The sequence below is a fragment of the Peromyscus leucopus genome, chromosome 16_21 (assembly GCF_004664715.2).
Source record: "Peromyscus leucopus breed LL Stock chromosome 16_21, UCI_PerLeu_2.1, whole genome shotgun sequence".
In the NCBI taxonomy this organism is placed as follows: domain Eukaryota; kingdom Metazoa; phylum Chordata; class Mammalia; order Rodentia; family Cricetidae; genus Peromyscus; species Peromyscus leucopus.
This window is the reverse complement of record NC_051084.1, coordinates 17368581-17378886: the sequence shown is the minus strand read 5'-3', so window position 1 is coordinate 17378886 and position 10306 is coordinate 17368581. Positions and strand designations below refer to the sequence as shown.

General features: G+C 43.9%; 2 protein-coding genes across 2 annotated transcripts; one reads left to right on the top strand and one right to left on the bottom strand.

The window, feature by feature from the left end:
- Nucleotides 1-276: 276 nt before the first annotated feature.
- Polr1h (RNA polymerase I subunit H) lies at nucleotides 277-4157 on the bottom strand. Its single transcript, XM_028856640.2, has 5 exons — nucleotides 3978-4157; nucleotides 3749-3896; nucleotides 3419-3519; nucleotides 3158-3267; nucleotides 277-477 (listed from the first exon to the last, which is right to left on the bottom strand). The coding sequence occupies exons 2-5, from the start codon at nucleotides 3882-3884 to the stop codon at nucleotides 453-455; spliced, it is 372 nt and encodes a 123-aa protein (XP_028712473.1). The 5' UTR covers nucleotides 3885-3896; nucleotides 3978-4157; the 3' UTR covers nucleotides 277-452.
- A 3236-nt stretch (nucleotides 4158-7393) lies between these two features.
- On the top strand, nucleotides 7394-9428 carry LOC114682694 (putative uncharacterized protein ZNRD1-AS1). The gene is made up of 3 exons (XM_028856664.2): nucleotides 7394-7920; nucleotides 8101-8176; nucleotides 8659-9428. The coding sequence occupies exons 1-3, from the start codon at nucleotides 7691-7693 to the stop codon at nucleotides 9415-9417; spliced, it is 1065 nt and encodes a 354-aa protein (XP_028712497.1). The 5' UTR covers nucleotides 7394-7690; the 3' UTR covers nucleotides 9418-9428.
- The last annotated feature ends 878 nt before the right edge of the window (nucleotides 9429-10306 follow it).

The window sequence follows — 10306 nt, the reverse complement described above, 5'->3', positions numbered from 1 at the left end:
AGCTTCATTCCAGACTCCATTATTTTATTGCTACAGTTTTTTTTCTTTTTTACAGCTACAGTCTAAGTCATTTAAATTTCCTTTGGAATAAGACAGTTTATTGTTATTTTTCATTTTTTAGGCATCTTGTTAGTAGCTTTGGCTGGCTTTGCATTCCTTATATAGTTCACTGTCCTCAAGCTTGAGACCTTCTTGCCTCTATCTCTGAAGTGGTGGGATGACAGGGCATGTGCCACCAGCTTGACCAGGATAAGATTATGAATAACACACATGATGTCAAGGTTTCATAAAAATATAACTTTAGTAAATTCAACTGGGAGAAGGAGTGCCCTGGGGGTGAAGATCTTATTCTGAAAACAAGGCACCAGGGGGGAAGGATAAGTCATCAAAGGACCGATGTCTTCACCTTCCAAGAGGAGGAGGAGTGTTGCTGAGTTGCCAGAAAAAAAAGGTCAAGAATCTTCCTTTTCCTGAAACCTATGGAAAAAGAAAGGACTCGTTATACTTAACCAAAAAGAATTTCTAGCACCGTGAGATAAGATAAAAACCCCTGAAGGACTTTTTCTTATGACAGGGATGGGTGAGCTTCCCCGAAACCATCCTTCAGCTCTAACTTGAAGGTAACTAATATCTAATCATTACCTTGAAGTATGCAAAGATTTCCCAGGACAGAAAAAGCACTAGCCAAGAAAAGGAAAAAGATAAACTGGACCTCATAAAAACAAAATGTTGTAGCTGGACGTGGTGGCACAGATCAATCTCAAAGAAGCCTACAGATGCTGGGAATGCAGCATTCACCCAGACCTTAAGAAACCCTAAGTTCAAGTTCTAAGAAACTAGCAGACAGTCAAAAATTAAAAGTTAAAAAGTACCATGAGAAAGTCAGCAGAAACAGACAGCATCAGACCCAGAAAAAACAATGGATATCAGAAATAACACACACATATAAACAAGTTTAATATACCTAATATACATTTAAAGAATAAAAGGAGCAATTTAAAATGATTAATGGGAGCTGGAGAGTGAGTATTTGTTGCTGTTGCAGAGAATCTAGGTTTGATTCCTAGCACCCACACGGTGGTTTCACAACCATCTGTAACTCCAGTCCCAGGGAGTCTGACATCTCTTCTGACTATGTGGGTACCAGGCATACACGTGGTGCACTTACATACATGTAAACAAAACACTCATACACATACAATGATAAAATAAATGTTAAATAAAATGACTGAGTTTTTTAAATGACTAATGGGCTAAATTGTTCAGGTGATTCATGAGGTTTGAAAACAAGCAGTAATAACTGAGGGGCTGAGGAGAAGGCTCCGGTGGAAAAGTGTCTGCTGCACAGACATGAGGACTTGAGTTCAGATCCCCAGCACCCCTTAAAAATAAAGAAAATGCTGGGTGTCATGGTCCACATGTACAGAATGGACTCCCCTTGGGCTGGGAGGCATAGGACAATGACAGGATGAATGTCTGAGGCTCACTGGGTAGCCAGCCTAGCCTGAGCTCCAGGCTCAGAGACTCTGCCTCCAGAGCTAAGGTAGAGAGCTGGAAGTGGTGGCGCATCTGGAGGCCAAGGCAGATGGATATCTGTGAGTTTGAGGCTAACCTGGTCTACACAGAGTTCCACACCAACCAAGAATATAGTGAAAGCCTGTCTCAAAACTAAAAGAAAGGTAAAGAAGAGATAAAGATGCTTGATGAAGCCACCCAATGCCTAACTCTGGCCTCCATATGGACAAAAATATATGCATACATCCACATGAACACATGAATACTCCACACATACAACACTCTCACCACCATACACACATATAAATTGAAGACAGAATTAATGACCTATAAGAAAGATCTGGAGAAATTACCCAGAAGACAGTATAAACAATGGGATGGAAAATATAGAAGACAAGGTGAGAAATGTGAAAGTCTAATAACTAATTTGAGAACATGGTGAACAGGCAATATTGGAATGAGATAACAACTGATACATTTCCAAGGTTGATGACATATAAATCAGTTCTCGGTTTCAGAAAGCCTAATAAGGGGCTCGGCACGTAGTTCAGTTGGTAGAGTGCTTATGTAGCTCTCATGAAACTGAGTTGAATCTTCAGCACCATAAGAAACAGCTGTGGTGGCACATGCTCGTAATCCTTGCATTTGAGAGGTGGGAGCAGGAGGATAAGAAAATCAAAAAAGAAAGAGGAAAAGTCTAATTAAAATCCTAAACAGGGCAAATATAAGAAGAGAGGTCAGGGTACAGCTGAGGGTAGAACATTTCCTTAGCATGCCTAAGGCCCTGGAATAAAGCTGGCAGTACCCCAGGAAGAAGGAAAACAACAACAAAAAGCAAAAATACAGAAAGCCCCATGCTAATGTTCTGCAGTGTAGCTAAACAACAACCAAGACAAAGATTGTTTCAAACCACTCAGACCATGTTCTTTGAATCATGCAAGATTAAGTAACCAAAGTCACCCTTTTGCAGGGAAAAACTTCAGCATATTGTACCACTATGCAAACCAACGTCTGTCTTTTAAAATTCCCTTTCTAGTAGCTTTTTATGTGTGTGACCGAGTCTCGGTGTAGCCCAGGCTGGCCTTGAATGAATGATCTTCCTTCGGGTCACCACACCCAGCTTTCCTTTTATATCTTAAAAGATTTAGTTCAGTGACTGTCAAAAGAGTAAGGGAGCGGTTGAGAAAGCTTAGCAGTTAAAAGCTCACACTGTTGCAGAGGATCCAAGTTCAGTTCTCAGCACCCATATCTAATGGCTCACAACTACCTGTAACTCCAGTACCAGGGGATTTAATGTCTCTGGCCTTGGTGGGCACCTGCACATTCAAATATGCAGATTAAAAACACCTACAAATAACTACAAAAAAAAAACAACCAACATCTTTTTAACAAGCCTGGTGGAATCACAGCATTCAGGAAGAACTGCTTAAGGTTTGAGACCAACCTGGGCTGTATGGTTGACAGTTCAAGGCTAGCCTGGGCATATAGTGAGCCCCTGTCTCAAAAAACACAAATAATAAAAAAGGGCTACAAGCCTCCCTATTATGGACTGGACCAAATGAAATACTTAGTACAAGTCTGTCTCTGCTTTTGTTGTTTACAAATGCAAAAAAAGGGCAGAGGGAGGGGAAAAGATTCTCACTTGCAATTGATACAGGTATAGAAGACAGTCTGTCCTTCATCGGCTGATCGCATCTGTCTGGTGTGGTATGCCATTCCCTCATGACCACATCGAGGGCAGCGCCTGTCAACCTAGGAAGGAACAGATGGGCTATGGAGACCTACTCACAATAAGGCTCTGCTTTCGTACAGGAATCAAATTACCAGACATTCTCCTGGAATGGAGTGCAAAACCAGGTCCCCACAATCATTGTTCTTTGGAAACCAGTCCTAATCAACTTACCACTGGTCCCTGGGATTCGGGTCCCTCGTCCACAGACGTAGGTATGGCTGCCCCCAGTTTGTGGAACACAACTGAGGTCTTCACAACTTTCCCTTCGAAATCTGCTCAGGGAGTAAAAAAATTAACAGTAGAAACGGCCGAGGAGGCAACAAATCCCAGCAACACTCTCGCAGGTGGGTCACATCCTCCCCTCGGGTCTCTTCCCTGGGTCAGTCTGACAGACAGATTCCAGTTCTGGGTCTCGCCTCCCTAATCCCAGGCTGGGGTCACCCTCCACCACCGACCTCTCCACCTGGACCCTCGGCTGGGTCCAGCCTACTAACCCCTCACCTCGCACGTCTATGGAGAAGCCACAGCGAGGGCAGACGACTGTATCCTGAGCTCCAGGCAGCGGCAGCACAGAGCCGCAATCTGGGCAGAAATCCAAGTCCGATTGAAAGCTGGAGCAGGGGCTGGTCAGCTCCATGGCGGGTGAGACCTGGGGACGGAAAGATGTTCAGTGAGACGCAAGAGTCTTGCCTTGGAGGTGGTTCCTCATCGCGTCCCCGGCAGTAATTACCTGAGTCCACCACCCCCTGGGTCCTCTGACAGCTACGTGTGCAGTACGAGGTGCCCGGAACTTCAGCCTCAGGGGAACCGTGCGTGGTGGGACGCAGGGTGCGAGTGGCGAGAGCACAGACCCCCAGCGGCGGGCTAGAGCGGCCGATCGCAAGGCGCCGGGCAGCGAGTGCGCTCGGCGGGCTAGAGCGTCCTCACAGCCTGGCGGCCGTTGGGTCTTGACGTCATAATTAATGGCGCACTTAGTCCAGTGAGCCCTAGAGAGGGAGCCGAACTTCTAACGAAAGGCATTTGGAGGCCCCACTGCTACTGTGACGTCGATTAAGCAAAGGCAAGTAGCCAGTGTTAGGCCACTCGCACAAATCCCTGCTTTCGTAGGGAAAGGGGGTTGGGAACGCCCCCTAAAACTACTAATTTTTCCAGAGCAACTGATTCCGTCGGGTTCAAACAACAACTCCCGCCGGTTCCTGAGACGTTTTTCGTCTTTTGCGGCTGCTCAGTGGCTAAAATCAAAGCTAAGGAGCATTCTTGCGCATCCTTTTGTGCCGGCCCCCCCCCCCCCCCCCGGTTGTCGCTCTGAGCACTTGAGCGAGTCGGCTTCCTAAGGAGCAGAGAATGGTGAGGGTGAAAGCAGAGGGCAAACGAGACATTTGAGAAGGATTTTAGGGATTTGGAAGTGGTGGAACACGTGAGATTAGGGCTCTTATCTCCTTGTGTTCTTGCCGGATGACAGAGGCTAGCATTAATCAAAAGCACCTCTTTTGATTTACTAGGGATTAGATTTGACTTTCTCTTGCAAGACCATCTTCCACTCCCCTAAGCTCCCATTCACCCGGGTTTAAATACTTGCCAACCACTAAGTGAACAGTAGGGTAAGTATTTCATTCACTGGAAGCCTACAAAGGAAGGAAAACTTGTGTGCTGAGGGAGGACGAGCTTGAAGATAGCGTTCCCAGCCTCCAGCAGCCAACCTGATCGCCATGCCAAGGCTGGTCTTATAGGACACAAACTATACTCTTTACTTAGGAGAGACCCTCCTTTGTCTTTCTCTGCATGCAATTAATGTGCGATAAAACCACGGGGAAGGAGTTTTTTTTAAAAGAAATCCTCAGCAAGATGTCAAAAGGACATCATTTTACTTAGACCCTGTCATTTTACTTAGGGGTGAAATTGGGTGTCATTTTGCTTGTCTAGCAAAGCACTGTTGCTGAGCCCATGGTAGTAGGTGAAATTTTAAATTTCACCTCTGTGCCTTCTTTCAAATTAGAAATTTAAATTAGCCCCACTTTCCCTTTAAAGTTTGACGTCAGACGTCCACTATGGTTTGACAGCTACCTTTAATGCAGTGAAGGAACACAAACAGCATAAGGCACAATGTTCCTTCCTCAACAAAAGCCCCATCCATCCAATAAAGACTGCACACCTGTGCCAGGTTTGGAGCTGAGATTGGGATTGCATAGTTGAAATCTGTTTTCTCTTTCAGTACAAATGAATAGTTTGAATGTGGAGAAAGTATACTAGTAGGTGCTTGAGCCAGGGATATACCTGTAGCCGTCATGGAGGACAGGTCCATGCTCTAATGAAAAATGCAGCATGCCTGTGTGGTGGTACATGCCTGTATCTTGCACTAGGGAAGCTGAATCCGGAGGGCTGTGAGTTTGAGGCCACATTGGGCTGCAAAGCAAGCCTCAATATGTAGTGAACCCCTATTTCTAAAATAAATACGGTGTGTATGTGTACTGGGATGGACCCCAGAGCCTTGGTAGGTAGGCCATTTACTACTGAGTTAAATTCCCAACCCTGAGATAGTTATGAGGAAATACTTAGCTACTATGTGATAATAAAGTCACAATTTTGAGACTTACAATCATAGTACTATACTAGATGCCTTTTGCAAGAAAAGGTATGGGGCTGGAGAAATGACTCAGTGGTTAAGAACACTGGCTGTTCTTCAGAGGACCCTGGTTCATTTCCCAGCATCCACATCACATGGTTGCTCACAGCCATCTCTAACTCCAGTTCTAGGGGATCCAATGCCCTCTTCAGGCCTCTAGAGACACCTGGCAGGCAAGTGGTACCCAAACAGACACAAAAGCAAAACACTTATGCTCATAAAACAAAAATACATATTTTATAAAGAAGAAATGCAAGTGAGATGGTCATTATTATTTTTTGGAGGCAGGGTCTTATAGCTTAGGCTGACCTAGAACTAACTCACAGTACTCCGCCTCAACCTCATAAGTGTGATGACATGCATGAAACCTCCATGCCAAGTTCTAGGGTGATAATTTTCAATCTCAAAGTATGAGCAAATAAGAATGTCTAAGAAGGGCTAGGGCAGCTAACAACTGTAAGTCCAATTCCAGGGAATCTGATGCCCTCTTCTGGTTTCTGAGTGCACCACGTGCATGTGGTGCACAGATACATGCAGGTTAAAAAAAACAGCAGCAGTACATATTAAAAATAGGAATAAAAATCTTTTTATTTATTTATTTATTTATTTATTTATTTATTTTTTTGGTTTTTTGAGACAGGGTTTCTCTGTGTAGCTTTGCGCCTTTCCTGGAACTCACTTGGTAGTCCAGGCTGGCCTTGAACTCACAGAGATCCGCCTGGCTCTGCCTCTCGAGTGCTGGGATTAAAGGCGTGCGACACCACCGCCCGGCAAAAAATCTTTTTTAAAAGCATGTCTAAAATCAATGAGGCAAAACATTAGATATTAGAGCCTCTCCAATATTATAAATAATTACTTGTAGATTTATATTATAATTTGTACACTTCTAAATTTCAGCATCAAAGTGTTATATATGACCATAGATACCATAACAGAGTAACTTTTACAGATATTTTTAGGTTTACTTATGTGTTTAAGTGTTTTGCCTGCATGCGTGTATGTATATCACATTGCATGCCTGGTGCTCATGAAGGTCAGAAGCGGGTGTATGGTTCCCTGTAACTGGAGTTACAGATAGATGGTTATGAGCTGCCATGTGGGTGCTGGGACTTGAACCTAGGTCCTTTGAAAGAGCAGCCAGTGCTCCTAATCACTGGGCCATCTCTCCAGCCCCTGATAATGATTGTTTTTTTTAAGTGAGTTGTAAAAATGAAAACTCCTCAGAGGAAGGCACAATCCTTGTTATGAAGTATATAAGGAAGACTTCATAGAGACCAAGGGCCTTACCTGTAGAGGGAGCTTACCTGTAAAGAACAGGTAGCTGACATTTACTGAGAATTTACCATGTACTCTCCTTACACTAAACCATATTTGTTCTTTATGACCCTGACAGGTGGATCTTGTCTTACATCTTCATTTTATAAATAAGGAAACTGACACAGAAGTTAGTTGGCTTGCCCTGCATCATACACTGAGGAAATAGATTTGTGGTTCAGTTTTATTCCTGTCCTTAAAGTCTTTGCTTTTGACCATAGTTTGAGGATCTGCAAGCTGTGTGCTAGACAGCTTCAGTGGCTTAAAGCGACCTCACAGTAAACTCAGGTTTGAGCAGGAATGACTCATAAAAACTTGGTGGTCTTCACTTGTGGTGCCATCAGCCTGGTAAACAAACACAGAGGGCCACAAAGCTCTGCCTGCAGCGTTTTAACAGGGAGTAGTCTCAAACAGATTTAGGGAAGGATGGTTGACATTGTCAGTCAGTCAAGCAGAGGCCCAGATGATCAAACAAGAATAGAATTTCAGAACAAAACAAAGCAAAGATGCTGTATGTGCTGATAGAGGCACAAAGGGCCTGGCTGGACAAAGTGCAGAAAGACAGTGAACTGACAAAGCGAGAGACTAGAGTTACCTCCGAAGACAAAAGAGGCTTTGAGACCGATCAGTCTGGTTTGGGAGTCCTTAGGCCACCCCTAACCAAAGAGCCTGTTCCTCCCCTCTTTCAGTCCCAAATACAAGATTCTGAGTGGTTCACATTGAGTCCAAAGGAGAGGTATGCTTTTAGTTCATATAAAAAGAATGATCTTCATTATTTTGCATTACGGAAAATGCGGTGATTTCTCAGTGGAGGAAAGGCCCTTGTTCCTGGCCAAATATTTGAGTTCTTTGGGGATTGGTGAGCAAATGTGTCATCTCCCACATTCCAATCTACCTTTGGTTTTCTATCTTCCAGATTGGCTTGGGCAAAAGCATCCAGAGACCCTAGGATTGCAGAAGGTCAACAGTCTCCACTGGAGAAAAGGCTCCTGGTAACTAAGTTGTAAATAAATACTTTACAGTTTGGAGCTACCCAGAAAAGGAAGTTGAGGCTTAAAGTCCTCCTGCACTGGTGACACTTTGGGGCAGTACTCCGATAGCAGCAGCTTCCACTCTTGTAAATTATCCCAACACCAACTCCTGGGCTCTCTATTTTAAAAACTAGTTATTTACTGGGGACTGGTACTGCATACTTTCAGAACAACCAGACTTGCCTGGGAGCATAGGGTTTAAAATTTAAATTTTTATTTACTCTAAAGTAAATGAAAGGTTTTGTGTGTGTGTGTGTGTGTGTGTGTGTGTGTGTGTGTGTGTGTGTGTGTGTTCATCTGCTTATGACATCTGAGTTCTGAGATTAAGGCATGTGCCACTACTGCTGGCCCAAGACTCCTTCCTTAATAGCAGTGAGGAAGGCAAACTGCTTTTAAATGTGTTTAAGGGAAAAATGATAAAATTCTGAACCTCCTTTTGACAGAGTCTTGGTGGTGTGCATACGACAGCAGCAAGACACCTGGTAACTCAGAAATGCCGGGAGGAGAGCAGAGAACTCTGCAGGGAGCAAGCTCACTCTCTTGACTACTGGCTTGCGAAAGCAGAGTCTTACTACAATAAGAAAATTGTGGAGATGATGAAAAGAGAGGACACCGGCGGAGAAACAAAGGTGGCAGTGGAAGAGGAAACACCACCAAGCACAGAGGGACAAAAAGTGCGGTATTGGGTGCCTGAGAGAGAGAAGAAACAAATAGAAAGGCACATCCTTAGAACAGGCCAGGCCAGAGAATTTAAGAATAAAACCTGGAGACAGACACGACTCCTCAGTGAAATAACACTACCCAAAATTGTACCAGAAAAGACTATCATCCCGAAAGCAGAGAGAAGAAGGCAGGTGACGGAGAGAGAACTGCTCCAAATCAAAGGCCATCGGGAACGCATGATTCGAGGGAGGGAACTTCTAGAGCAAAGACTCAAAGAAAGAATCTTGAGAAAAAGCCAGAGCCAGATCCCACCACCTGAGAGGCGTGGTCGAGTGAAGAAGGAGAGCAAAGAGTTTGAAAAGGTTGTTGCATACCCTCTTTTCCAGCCATCCAGTACCAGTCGGATTAAAGTGGATATTCTTAGGGAAAAATCTCCAGACAAAGAGAAAGTGGGCACAATTATAAAACCTTGTGGAAGGAGATTCTTGGCTGTGCCACCCTTTTTGAGAACTCAAATAGGAAAAATAAAGGATCAGTAAAGTTTCAGAGCTTTGGTGATGAAACCATGTTTCTTTTTTGCTTTTTCCAGACAGGGTTTCTCTGTGTAGCCTTGGCTGTCCTAGAACTCCCTCTGTAGGCAAGGCTGGCATCAAATTCAGAGATCTGCCTGCCTTTGCTTCCTGGGTGCAGGGATTAAAGGTGTGTGCCACCGCTGCTGGGCTGAAACCATGATTCTTATATGAATCTGTTTTTTGTGTTCTGGTTGTCTGCATAAGTTGATGAATGGTGCTATTTCTATTATGTACATACATAGTTGTGAGATAGTCTAGGCTTAAAAGTTTGCCTAGCTATTTCTAATTACTTTGTGTTTGTTCAAATTATCCTTTCAAAACATTTTAGATTATATTTATTCATTGTGTGTGAGGTGTGTGTGTCTATATGTGTGTGTGTGTGTGTGTGTGTGTGTGTGTGTGTGTGTGTGCGTGTGCGTGCGCGCGCGCACATGGGTGGGGTCTCTCTATTATGTAGCTCTGGCTGTCCTGGAAATCACTATATAGACCTTGAATTCATAAGAGATCCACCTGCTTCTGCCTCCAGATTGGGATTAAAGGTGTGTGTCATCATACCCAGTTTCATTTTCTTTTTTAAAAAAATATTTATGCATATGGGTGTTTTGTCTGCATGTATGTCTGTGCACTATGTACATGCCTACTTACATGCCTGGTATCCAGGGACGCCAGAAGAGAGCCTCAGATGTGGAACTGAAGTTACAGATAGTTGTGAGACACCATGCAGGTGCTGGGATTTGAACTTGGGTCCTCTGGACAACTAACCAGTACTCCTAACGACTGAACCATCTCCCCAGTCCCATCAATTCATTTTCTTTATTATTACATTTATTTATTTCATGAGTGTGTGTCTATGTTT